Consider the following 12,354-nt stretch of genomic DNA (forward strand, 5'->3'; position numbering starts at 1 on the left):
TCAGCTCACACACCGAGAAAACACACTCAGCTCTCTCCTCGGGGCCCTGCTTTGGAAGGTTCAGGGTTCTTGGGGCCACTGAAGTGAGCAGCTGTGTCGGCATGCGTGCGGATACCTGTGCGGGTGTGGGGCTGGCTATACACAGGGGTGTCTGGATACAAACCGATGGGTAACGTGTTTGTGCCGTGTGTGCATTGTGACCATTTAGACTCAACTGCCAGGCAGGCCAGACCTGTGCATCTAGTGCAGGAGAGGAGAAGCTACGGAGACCAGAATATGGGCTGGGAGAACCATTCCGGGCCAGGCCAGGGACCTTTCTGGGCCCCACCTGCTGGGAAGACTGGCCGGACTCCTAATGCTCTGCCCTGGTTCTAACTGACAGAAGCCAAGGCCTGAGGGCCAGGGTCCTTAACCTCTGTCTCTGAGCAGGGCAGAGCATCCGAGAAAGTGGTGTCTTCATGCCCGTGGCATTGTGTGTGTACAGAGCGCATGTGCGTGCAGATGTGTGTTGAGATGGCCTAAGCCAGAAGGACTTAGGAACGCAGCTCTTAGGTAGCTAACCCTTGGCTCCCCGCCCCCCAAAACCCCTTCTTCCAACTCCACAGGTCCCATCACTGGGAGAATCTTAGCACCGGACCTGGCTCTCATGATGGTGAAGCTCGACTAAGAAACTGAGAGCCCTAGCGATGAAAAGTCAGAAAAGGTTATTTTTCAGGACCCTTGTTTCCTGTGACTTGTTGCAGAGAAATATTACCCCTGTTCTTACTGCTGTTCTCCCAGAGCAATAGGAGAGCGTGAAGTTATGAAATTGAGGGCACCTTCACTGAGCAATCGATTAGCAGCCGAGAGAGCTTGTGAATTGGCTGTCTGGACATTTCCAGTAATAAATTGTGAAATAGTCCATGAATAAGTAGTTGGCGGAGTTCAGAATTACCCCCTAGGAAATGTTGCAGGTCTGGAGACATTACTAAGGCGAGCACCATTTTAATGCTCTGGGCTTTGGCTGTTAAATATGTATGCCATCCGCAAAGCACTTCCAGAAATTAATGGCATTTTACAGCTGCTCTGAAGGCAGCGTATTTATATGGAGATGTATAGATTCTGGGGCTTGGTGGCTCCACAAATGAAGTGCTAATTTTAGAGGATAGGGCCAGGGAGGGGCTGGGAGATAGGGTCAGGAAGTGAGCCATCTCAGGGACCTTTCCGGAAATAGTTTTCCGCCGCTAGCTATGATTTTTAACCTTTGGTGGCTTTGGGCATGGTCTCGAGGCTGGAGAGGTCACTGCAGTAAGAGGCCACGCAGTGCACAGAAAGACAATAATGATATTCATCATCATCATAATATTGCAGTTTATATTTGCCAGGCACTAAGTGCTTTTCACAGATTAACCCATGTAATCCTCCCAACAATTCTGTAAGGTAGGTTCTGTTATTATTCCCATTTTACAGAAGGAGGTCGATTTCACTTAGGAGTCTACGTGTGGCTGGTGATTCTCCTGGCAGAGGACTTGCCTTCTCTTTAATTCGCTCCTGAGCTAACAGCAGGGCCAGCTAGTGCAGCCGTGTAGGGTGTTCACTGCGCAAGAGCATCTGACCTACAGTTGAGACAGGATTGAAATCTCCACCCTGGCCCTCTCACCAGGCCCCATGCTGGGGTTCCAGGCAGCAGGGTCCACTGTAGCCTAAGTCCCCTTCTCTCCAGGCAGTCCCAGCCCCTTCCCCGGCACCTCCTAGACTCTTTTCTCCAACCTTGTGAGCTGCCTACTTGGTTGGAGGCAGGGATGGGGGGCACTGAGCCTTAGTATGGAGTCTAGTCAAAGGACCCAGATTTCCACCCAGCTAGACTGCAAAGTGGTTTTCTCAGAACCCCTTAGGGGTACAGACACTCCCTTGCCCTTTCTCTGTAGCATCCCCAAGGGCTGTTGAAACTCTAGAGTAAATCAATCATGGGGTGGGACGGGATTTTGAGAACTAGTGTTGCTGGGGAAACAGGGCCAGACAATCAGCCCATCTTCTGGAGTAGGAGCCTGGCAAGAGGCTGCTGGTGGGTTTCTGCACCTGAGGACCCCTGATGAAGGTCCTTCAGGCTCAGCCAGTTCCAGGGGTCCACAGTGGCAAAGGAATGGCCCCATTCTCTCATCACCACTTGAGAGAATGATGTGCTTAGCCGTTCATCCGTGTCCAACTCTTTTGCAACTCCACGGACAGTAGACCACCAGGCTCCACTGTCCATGGGGATTCTCCAGGCAAGGATACTGGAGTGGGTTGCCATACCCTCCTCCAGGGGATCTTCCCACCCCTGGGATCGAACTTAAGTCTCCCACACTGCAGGCCGATTCTTTACCATCTGAGCCACCAGGGAGGTGCCTCCAAATGAGGTATGTGCTCTTCTTGTGGGTCCAAGGACATGAGCTTCCCGGAACAAGTGTGTTCTGTCAGCTAATGATTGTCACCCATCAGCTGAAGGCTTGAGGCATTCGGACAGATGAGGGTGCAGAGGTGGCTGAGGGGAGGGTTAAGGTCCAGAAAGGCCAAGAAGCTACAAGCAGGAAGGACTGAACCTGGACTCCATCTGATTATAGTTCAACTCCTGTGTGACCTTGGGCAACTTACTGACCTTCTCCTAGCCTCAGTTTGCTCATCTATCAAATAGGGATAATGTCACCTGTCTTACAAGCTTCAATCAAACAGCTTATGAAAATGTTTGTCAGTGCCTGATGCATAGTAGGAACTCAATAAATGATTAGTTTGCTGAGTTCAGCCCATACATTGCAGTTCCTCACTCTGTATCTCATGCTAGACAAGGTCAACAGCTTTTTTCACCATTTTCCTGTCTCTGTTCCTAGTTATTGGGCTTCCTGGGTGGCTCAGCTGGTGAATTTGATTCCTAGGTTGGAAAGTTCCCCTGGAGAAGGGATCGGCTACCTACTTCAGTATTCTTGGGCTTCCCTAGTGGTCAGACAGTAAAGAATCCTCCTGCAATGCAGGAGACCTGGGTTCAATCCCTGGGTTGGGAAGATCCCTGGAGGAGGGCATGGCAACCCATTCTTGACTGGAGAATCTCCAAGGACAGAGCAGCCTGACAGGCTATAGTCCATGGGGTCTCAAAGAGTCAGACGTGACTGAGCAACTAAACACAGCACATCCCTAATTATTCTTTACAGGGTTGTCAGTGTTTGTTTCTAAATGAGAAATCAGACAGAGGTGGGCCCTTTGAGAGTCCATTAGTGGCTCCCCATCACCTTGGAGGGAGGGAACCTGACATGGGACGGCTGTCAGGTGTACTGTAGAACACAAGCCACCTCCTGAGGACCCCCCCTGCCCACTAGGGAGAGGCACCATGTGACTCAGGGCCTCTGGCACAGTGAGGTGGTTAACAGCTCCCAGTCTGGGATCACACCAACCTGAGGCCAGATCCTCTCTCTATGGCAGCTGAGTGACCTCTCACAAGGAACCTTGTCTTCACCAATTTACTCTCTGCATCTATAGGATGGGGTTATTAGTATCTCTCCCAGAAGGTTGAAATTAAGACTAACAAAGTGATACCAGCACTTCCACTGAACCCCACTGCTCCGCTGGGCTCTGCACTGGGCCCTCCACAGGAGCCACTTCATCTGCTGACTTGCTGGTGCCTGGTCCGTCCACATGTAAATGCAAACTGCCATAGTTGTCAGGAATCACCAGCAGATCCTAATGCTGGGGACTAGACCCTTGGAAAGAGAGAAAGGGAGCAGGTAGGTCTAGTCTTTTTATGCAGGAGTTGGGGGAGATGGGACAGGCTTCCCCTGGTGGCTCAGATGGTAAAGAATCTGCCTGCGATGCAGGAGCCCTGGGTTCAATTCCTAGGTGGGAAAGATCCCCTGGAGATGGGAATGGCAACCCGCTCCAGTATTCTTGCCTGGAGAATCCCATGGACAGAGGAGCCTGGCAGGCTACAGTCCATGGGGTTGCCATGAGTCAGTCGGACATGATTGAGTGACTAACACTTTCATTTACTTTCTTGGGAGTTGGAAGAAACTTGATGAAGGCCTTCTGGAGCAGTGTGCTCACCCTTGAGCAGACATCAGAATCCTCTGGAGGGCTTCTCAAAGCACACATTTCCAGGCCCCACCTAAGGGTTTCTGGTTCATTATTTCTGGATGGGGCCTGAGAATGTGCAATTCTGACAAGTTCCCAGGAGACGCTGCTGGTCTGGGGGCCACACTGTGAGAACCATCAGCCTGTGCTGATGGTGCAACAGAGAGAAGGTGAGATTCAGAATCACAGTCTTGAGTTCAAATTCCAGTTCCACTGGCTTCTAGCTCTGTGAACACTGGGACAATCAAATCCATAAGGACCTACTAAGTTCTGCATGCATGTCAGTAGGTGGCCATCTGTGAGGCACTAACTTGGCTTTCCCTCTCCTGACTTAGTGGGCCATTCTTCTGAGCCACCCCCAAAGATGGCTTAGAACACCCTTGCCGAGGCCCGGGCACAGGCTCTCTGACCCCAGGCGGCCCTGTCCCACCCACTCAGCCTCCATCAGCCCCTGTCCTATCTGTCCCCACAGGAGGAGCCCTTTGTCATGTTCCGGAAGTCTGACAGGACCCTGTTTGGGAATGACCGGTTTGAGGGCTACTGCATCGACCTGCTTAAGGAACTGGCCCACATCCTGGGCTTCTCCTACGAGATCCGGCTGGTGGAGGACGGGAAATATGGGGCACAGGACGACAAGGGCCAGTGGAACGGCATGATCAAGGAGCTCATCGATCACGTAAGTGGGGTGGGAGCGCCATGGACAGGGCCATCCGGGAGGTTTGGCCAAGTCCTCTATGCACATCAGGATGGGGCATCCTGGCAGACCGCAGCCCTGGGGCAGGGGAGATGGAGACAAAGGAGCCATTGGTACAGGCCCACCCAGCACATTCTAAACATTACCTGCCCTCCAGCTCAGGGCCTTTGCTTTCCAGAAGCATTTTTCTATCTGGGGCCTGCTAATGAATGCAAGAACACGATCTGTACCCCTTATTTCTTCTCTCGTTTATCCTTACAACAACCCAATGAGATGGGTACTGTTATTACCACCCATTTAACAGATGAGGAGGCTGAGGCAGAGAAAGATGAAGGCTCCCAGCTAGTAAGAAGTGGAGCTGGGACTGAGAGAGTCTTTTGGAGGCTCTCTGCTTCTGAAAGGCCTGGGCTCTGACGTCTGCAAAGAGCCATCTGATCACCGGACCCAGGGTTCACGCAGTCAGTCTTTGCAACCTGAAAAGCATCAGCCAAAAGAATTATTGTCACTTTGCCTCTCCAAGTGCAGACAGCTAGCCTCAGGACCTTCTTCGGTTAGCCCTCTTGCCCCTGTCAGAGGGGAGCCAGGAAGAGAAGGAGGCTGGAGCTCAGAGCTAGAAGGCTCAAGTACAGCCTCAGTGGTGGAGTGATTTCCTCGGTCCTAGAAAATCAGTCCCCCAGGGAAGGCGGGTGGGAGAGGCTAATGGTCCAGAGAGTGAACCCAGTCTGGACTTGATTCCTACTCTCCCACTTACTAGCTGTGTGCTTCTGGACAAGTTTCTTAACCTCTCTGTTCCTCAGTTTCCTCATCTGTAAAGTGGGAATGATACTAATGGCCCCCTCCCCCACAGGCTGTGGTGAGGACTAAGTTCACACGTGCGCACTACACAGTCAGCACCGTGTCAGTCCTTGCTTGTATTACTTTTATCATTATGGCTGCTCCTTTGAGGCGGGGAGAGGGGTTTCAGGAAGTTTCTTTTTCTCCCTAAGCTCATTTCCTACCTCAACAGTGAGAATAACGATGCCTGCCCTGCGTTCTTCCCCGCTTGTTGGCGGAGGTGACAACTGCTGGGGAAGCAGCTCCCAGACTGTGGAATTCAGTCTAACCGGGAGGGAGGGGTGTTGTCAGCATTATTAGTAATAACTGTAATTATTATGGAAATTAGTCAGCAGGCCCCAGAGACATCTCCATTTATCGGCCCCCCCCCCGAGCTTTATGAGTGGGGCTCTGGAGCGTGGGGCTCTGGGTGGGATATGAGCATGTCATTTGCAGAGGTGAGCTGGGCTGGGGAGGAGGGTGGGATCCCATGGACAGTGGAGGCCACATGTGGAGGGGAATAAGGCTAGTGACGCTCTTGCCATCCACAGCATCCCCAGCAGTCCAAGAGCTCTACTGAGCCATTTGCAAGGGGGAAGACCAGAAAACCCAGCAGCTTCCGAGGCTGACCCTCAGCTGGAGGAAAGAGGGGGTCTTGTTCGTGGCCTGCATGCAGCCCAGTATCCATCAAGACCATAGGCCCTGACGGCTCATGAGGGGACCTTGTTAAACCCAATTCCCTACAATTGATGAGCCTATTAATCCTAGCTTGGTGCCATTTTTAATAACATCATAACCATTTATTAGTGTCGTCAGATAATTAGTCTTCTCACTAGCTCATAGAAAGCGTGGCAAAGGCTTGGCAATATTATTACTTCCTTATTAGGGATCTGAACGCAGATGTAAAAATGATGAATGCCCACCTTTACAAGAATCTGCCCCCTGAGGGCCATTTGGAGTCCCTGGGTCGAGCCTCTGACCAGCAGGACTTAAAAAGTCCTTCACTGATACTCTCTGCTCGTCTCTGTCCATGCCACGGGCCATCAAAGGAGACAAGATTATGAGGGAAGGTGGGGGATCTAAAGGGTGTGTCCCCCTCCTGCTCACATCCTCGGCCTTCCTCCAAGTTGTCTCCAACTATGGGAGCAAAACAGATGATTGGACAGAGCAGTGGTTTCTCCCTCCATCTCCTGGTCTCTCAGATCATCACTGTTCCCACCTCTACTGCCCGCTCTCTCTCACTCCCGCCCCCCGCCCACCTTTGGAAGTCTCCTGCTGGAATCCATGCCTTAAATCACTCCCATGTGTTTTAATGTCTTTGGAATGCAAGAGAGATGGGTTCAAATTCAGGGTCCAGCACATTTTAGCTGACAGTAGGAAAGCTATTCAACCTCTCTGGCCTCTATTTCCACATCTAGGAAGTGGGAATAATAAAATAAGTCTTCTGCCCAGGGTTCATGGGAAGATTTAATGAGCTACAGTACAAAAATGCTTAGCCAAGTGCCTGGTGCTCAGTAATTGTGCAGTGCACAGGGCTGTCTTACTCCTCACCATTTCCTCCTGTCTTAAGTATGCACATGTCCTGTCTAAAGTATGTATGTGGGTGGCCATGATGATAGTGAGGGAGTCCGCCCCTCAGCCATGGTCACCCTGGTGGGCCAGAGTGACCCGGGATCTGGATCTTGCCCCTCTGAATCTAAAAAGGAGACTCAGGGAACCGACTCACGTTGATCAGAGTCACAGGGAATTGAGGCACACATGAGACATCACCCGCTTATTGCGCTAGAGACCTTTCCCAACACCTGCTGTCCAGAGCTCCTGTTCTGGCACCGGCTGCCTGGGACCTTGCTGGGGAGTATGGAGACAGAGCTCTAAGTGTGGAAAGCCTGGAAGCAAGCGGAGAGGCTGCTGCTGGAGAAGGGGGCAAGAGATGAGCCTTGAAGGACCTTGGCTGCTAAAATGAGGCATTTCGTTTTTACCCCAAGAGCTACAAGGCACAGTTGAAAGATGTAGAGCAAGGGGGTGACATCAAATTGGGACTTGTGCTGCCAGGCTAAAATGGAGCCAGTCTGGAGGCCATCCCTGGGACCTGGGTGGAGGAGAGCATGGTGGCCTCCGAGGACTGTGGTCAGAAAAGAAAGTTGATGGCACAGGATGGAGCCATGAAGGTAGAATCGATGAGGTTGGCAGTTGACTGGATGAAGGAGGAGAAGGGCAGGGAGGAATCAAGGACATGGTGTGAAATCCTAGCTTGGATGGCTGGGGAGGGAGTGGCATCATCCCCAGAGACAGAGCCTCCTGGGAAAGCAGAGGATCCAGGAGAGGTTCTGAATCATGTTGAAATTGGGGTTCCTAGAGGCTGGGGTTCAGGCTGGACACTCAGAGGGGGGATTGATGGGGAGAAAAGAGAGGAGGACTGGGTGCAGGACCCTGAATGGTGACAGAATGGGATGAAAAGGAGGCCTCCACAGAATGCTGGCTCCTGCAAGGCCAGAGCAGAGGGAGGAGAGGCAGGGAGGGTGGGCTATGGAGCCAAAGGAGCAAAGAGGCTGCGGGAAGGTGTGGGCACAGGGTGTGAAGCAGCAGGTGGGGAGGTGGAGGCAGGTGAGGATGGACCTGCATCCATGGGTTAGCATGAGTGCCATCTCCCAGGGGTACAGGTCAGTCCCAACACGGGTTTTGTGACCACCCTAGCCTGGCCTCCCCAAGCTTTGTGCTCAGAGGCCAAGGAGTCCTGTCCTGGCTGCTCTCCCAGGCCCTTGAACAGTAGGGGAAGGAGAGGGAGCAGGAGCCTGGCCTCAAGGGGAGGCCTGAATGCCCTCTGGCCAAAGGAAGCTGTTCATTCTTTTTTCTTGAAATTGTTACATCTCACTATAGCATATAAGGCAGTTTCCCTGGTTCATGGAAGAGGCTGGACCAAAATGGGTTTGGACCAAGATGGATAGGAGTGATCCTGGGTAACCCTGATGTCATCCCTTCCCCTGTGAAAGAAGTAGCACTGCCCAGATGTGATTCCCCATAGGACGGAGAGCAGAGCAGGGGAGTGGCACAGCTCCACGGACCCATGTCCCAGCCTTACTCTTCTGGACAGACAGTGCCTTTGGATTATACTGGCACTTCCCGCACCTGGCGTGGGGCTGGGCTTGCAGAGCAGGCGTTGATGGGTGAGGGGTGTGTGAATGAGCACGTGGACTGGCACACCTTCCCCAGAGACAAGGCCGTGGGATCATGACTACTGAGCTTCCCATCCAAAGTGTGCGAGCGGGGGTGGGGGGGGGGGGGGCGGGTCTAGTGTCAAGGTCGTGACCCCATCATGCACTGTGTCCCCTGCCTCCGAAGCAGGAACCAGATCTTGGTTCTGGCCAGCATGCACTGGTGTTAGAAGGAGCCCCAGACTCCTGTTTGGGTGGCCAGGAAAGTCTATGCCAAGCCACCTCCTTCAGACTGGCCAGTGCACTTTGAAGCAAGGCATGCTGGGAGCTCGCCTGGGGCAGGTAAGAATCCTGAATGAGACAGAGCAGGTGAGGGCAAGGAAGCAAATGGATGAAAAGGTAGCCTCTTATCAGGGCATCCAGGTTGCCCAGAGCAATGACTGAGGCGCTCTGAGGAAGCTCAGGATCTACCTGGGGACAACCGGATAAGCAGATGAGGGAGGCAAGAATGACTTGGGTTCCGTTGAGATGCACCCCAGGGCTGTCAGCTGGACTCAGCAAGCAGAGACCAGCCTGGAAAGATGTGGAAAGAGCCTGGCAGGAGGTCAGGGTCTAGACAACCAGGTGTGAGAGAGGACAAGAAGCAAGGTAGCAATAGAGCTGCAGGAGCGAGGTGGGTGTTGAAGAGAAAGTGAGGTCACAGGGAGCAACGGGAACAAGCTAACCCTCCTGCTGAGGATTGTTCCTTCATTCTTTCCACAAAGCTTTATGGAGCCCTGTCTCAGCCTGGGCTCCTGGGGGCGGGGCCTGGGCTCCTGGGGGCGGGGCCTGGGCTCCTGGGGGCGGGGCCTGGGCTCCTGAGGGGCGGGGCTTGAGGAGGAGGCTTAGATGCCACTGCTGACTGAGTTCAAGGGTGTGATGCCAGGGAGAGTCAGGGCAGGGAAGTGGAGCAGAGGGGAGGGAAGGCCAATACAAGGATGTCATATTGAGCTGGTCACCACTGAGTGAGACTAATCCAAGTCGGCACCCCAGAAAAGCCTGACAAAGTGTGTCTCAGAGCCATCTCTTGGGGTGAAGGGAGAAGAGGAACAGGTGCATCCACTGGCTCATGACTTCCATGCATTTCTGGGTTTGGCAGGGCACGCATGGGAACCAACAGGACCTGCCGGAGCATCAACAGAAAGTTGTGGGGGCAGGGGGTGTCTGTGTGCAAGGAGTGCCCAGGTAGACAGGAGGCGAGATGCTGCCAGTTTGTACCTGTGTGAGGCTGGTGGTGGCCAGAGGGTCTGACCTGGTGCATGAGAGGGGTGAGCCAAGCACAAGGGACGCACCAGACCCAGGGCGGTGACAGGAAATGTAGGAGCAACCAAGGTCAACGTGATTCCTGCCCCTCTAGGAAAAAGCAATGAATCAGCCGAGTTAAATTTCATTAAAATTTTGATCAGTGCTGCAAGGGGGAATATGTATAGGGGACTTTGGGAGTATAAAGCAGGAAAATGACTCAGACTTCCCTGCAGAGGTGACTCTTGGAGCTGAAACTTGAAAAATGAAGGAGAGATATTCAGGGCTTGGATGTGGGTACTGACCTGGATGGGGGCACCTAGATTGCTGAAGTCTCTGCCCTCGTGGGGTCCTGTGGGGTGAGCAGTAAGGTTCCCCGGGCGGACCCTGGGCAGACACCAGCCTTGCAGATATGCAGGGCGTAGGGGAGGGAGTATATTCTACAGATGGGAATGGAGGTGTGGTGTATCCCCATAGTGTGCCACAAAGTGGGGAACGCCATCTGAGCCGTCCTGAAAGACAGCCCTGCAGGGATTCAGGAGCGGGCCGTTCTCCCAGGCCTGGAAAGGCACAGGCTTCAGGTCTCACTCTCAGGCGTCCATCAGCTCAGGAGACCTATGTGTGAATCATGGGTACACAACTCCTCGGTCAACACTTAGGAATTTTCTAGCACCTGTCCCATTTCTTTAGATATATACAAGCTTTCTGAGGTTATCGGTAGCTACATTGCTGATTGATAAGTGTGGCGCTGGCTGGCTGGAGGGACATCAGTGGACACTGCTCATGACTCAGTGCTCTTGCTTCCACAAGAATGGCGGTGCACCAGGCCCCAAGAGAAGGCTCACTGGGTGACCTCTTCTAAACCTCAGAGGGGGAATCCAGCCAATGCCTCCTTTGATCAGGTTATTCATTTATTTGTTCATTCAATTTATTCAGTTAAGTCCCATGCTAGGTGCCGTGGATACAGTGTGAACAAAAGTCAGGATCCCTTCCCTGAGCCTCAGGATCTTATGTTCTAGGGGAGGAAACAGGCAGTAATCTATGACTGTGTGAATAGATGTCACTGTTCTGTGAGAGGAGTGTGGTAAGTGAAAGAGCTTCCCTGGCTCCCAGGCTGGGGCCCGGGCTGAGAGATCCCGCCAATCAGAAACCAGTGGAAAGCTGCTGATGATCCATCCCAGGAAAGCCTGGAGGAAGGTACTGGAGACTTGTGAGAGGTGAGGGTAACTCAGGAAATGCCTTTCCCATGCCCTTGGCTGGCAGCATTCAGAGAGATCCAGGGAGGGGGTCTGGGTCATTTCTAACTACCTGGCATGCAGCAGAAGATGGTACGTGAGGGGCAGAGGGAGGAGGGGCATGGACTTGAGAAGATGTCCCCCAGTAACAGCCACGGCCTTAAGACTACGCCCTCGGGTCTCCCAGCCTCCAGGTAGGCTGGCATATGTGCCGGGAAGATCTGGTCTCACAGACACACCACTATCGCCCTGCTGTGTCCCATCTTCCTCCTAACTGGGACAGAGACCTTGTTTCTGTCCTGTATGCGTTGGACCCAACCCCTGTTTGCAAGGCCGGGGCTGTCACTGAGGGTGCCATGGAGCTGAAAATGTCGCTAGGACCTGACTGAAGAGGGCCGTGAGGACAAGTGAGGGCTATCAGTGAATGCTCGAGACCACTGATGGTCATCAGAAAGGTTGCCATTAGGGCAAGGATGCAGCACAGCATCCAAACTCTGGAGGGAGGCTGGTGAGAGACAGTCAGGACCTGGCAGACTGGCAGGGGTCAGCAGCGGATGCTGAACAGGGAAACAGGCCAGAGCTCAGCCCACAGGCTGGAGTAGGGGTTGATCAGAACTCTTGGGGGTACTTTGATGCTCAGTCTTCCATCAAAACTATACTGAGCCCCTTCTTTTTGCCTGCCTTGGTACTAATCCTAAAGAAGCATCAGAGAGTGAAATAAATGTAGTCCCTGCCCACCTCCCCCCACCACCACCAGAACTTATATACCAGCAGAAGAGCTAGATATTAAGCAGTGACTTACAAATCAACATTCAGCTGTGTGAGGACCAGGGCAGGGGCTATGGGAATGTACAACTCAGACCTCACAGCCTGTAGAGGGAGAGGCCTCCCTGTCCCCAGGTCCTAGGGCTTGACTGGGCAGGGCCTGTCTGGGCGGACACCACCTTTAGGGCCCTGTGGGATGGGGAAAGAGAACCACTAGAGATAGGAGACAGAGCCGTAGCTCATCCGTCCCCAGGGTCCCTGTGGCTACGAAGCAGGAGGACCTGCTCATGCTTCCTGGAGACAGAGGTGCAACATGGTGCCTGCTGGGACTCAGGAA

The 12,354-nt window shown here is 53.1% G+C and overlaps 1 protein-coding gene across 1 annotated transcript in view; it reads left to right on the forward strand.

Moving 5' to 3' along the window:
* GRIK3 (glutamate ionotropic receptor kainate type subunit 3) overlaps positions 1–12,354 on the forward strand; it is a 255,576-nt gene that overhangs the window by 206,136 nt on the left and 37,086 nt on the right. Inside the window, exon 10 of the mRNA XM_006077572.4 lies at positions 4,550–4,753. Coding sequence (XP_006077634.1) covers positions 4,550–4,753 — 204 coding nt within the window. The remainder of the gene's footprint in view (positions 1–4,549; positions 4,754–12,354) is intronic.

The sequence above is a fragment of the Bubalus bubalis genome, chromosome 6 (genome assembly GCF_019923935.1).
Source record: "Bubalus bubalis isolate 160015118507 breed Murrah chromosome 6, NDDB_SH_1, whole genome shotgun sequence".
Lineage (NCBI taxonomy): Eukaryota > Metazoa > Chordata > Mammalia > Artiodactyla > Bovidae > Bubalus > Bubalus bubalis.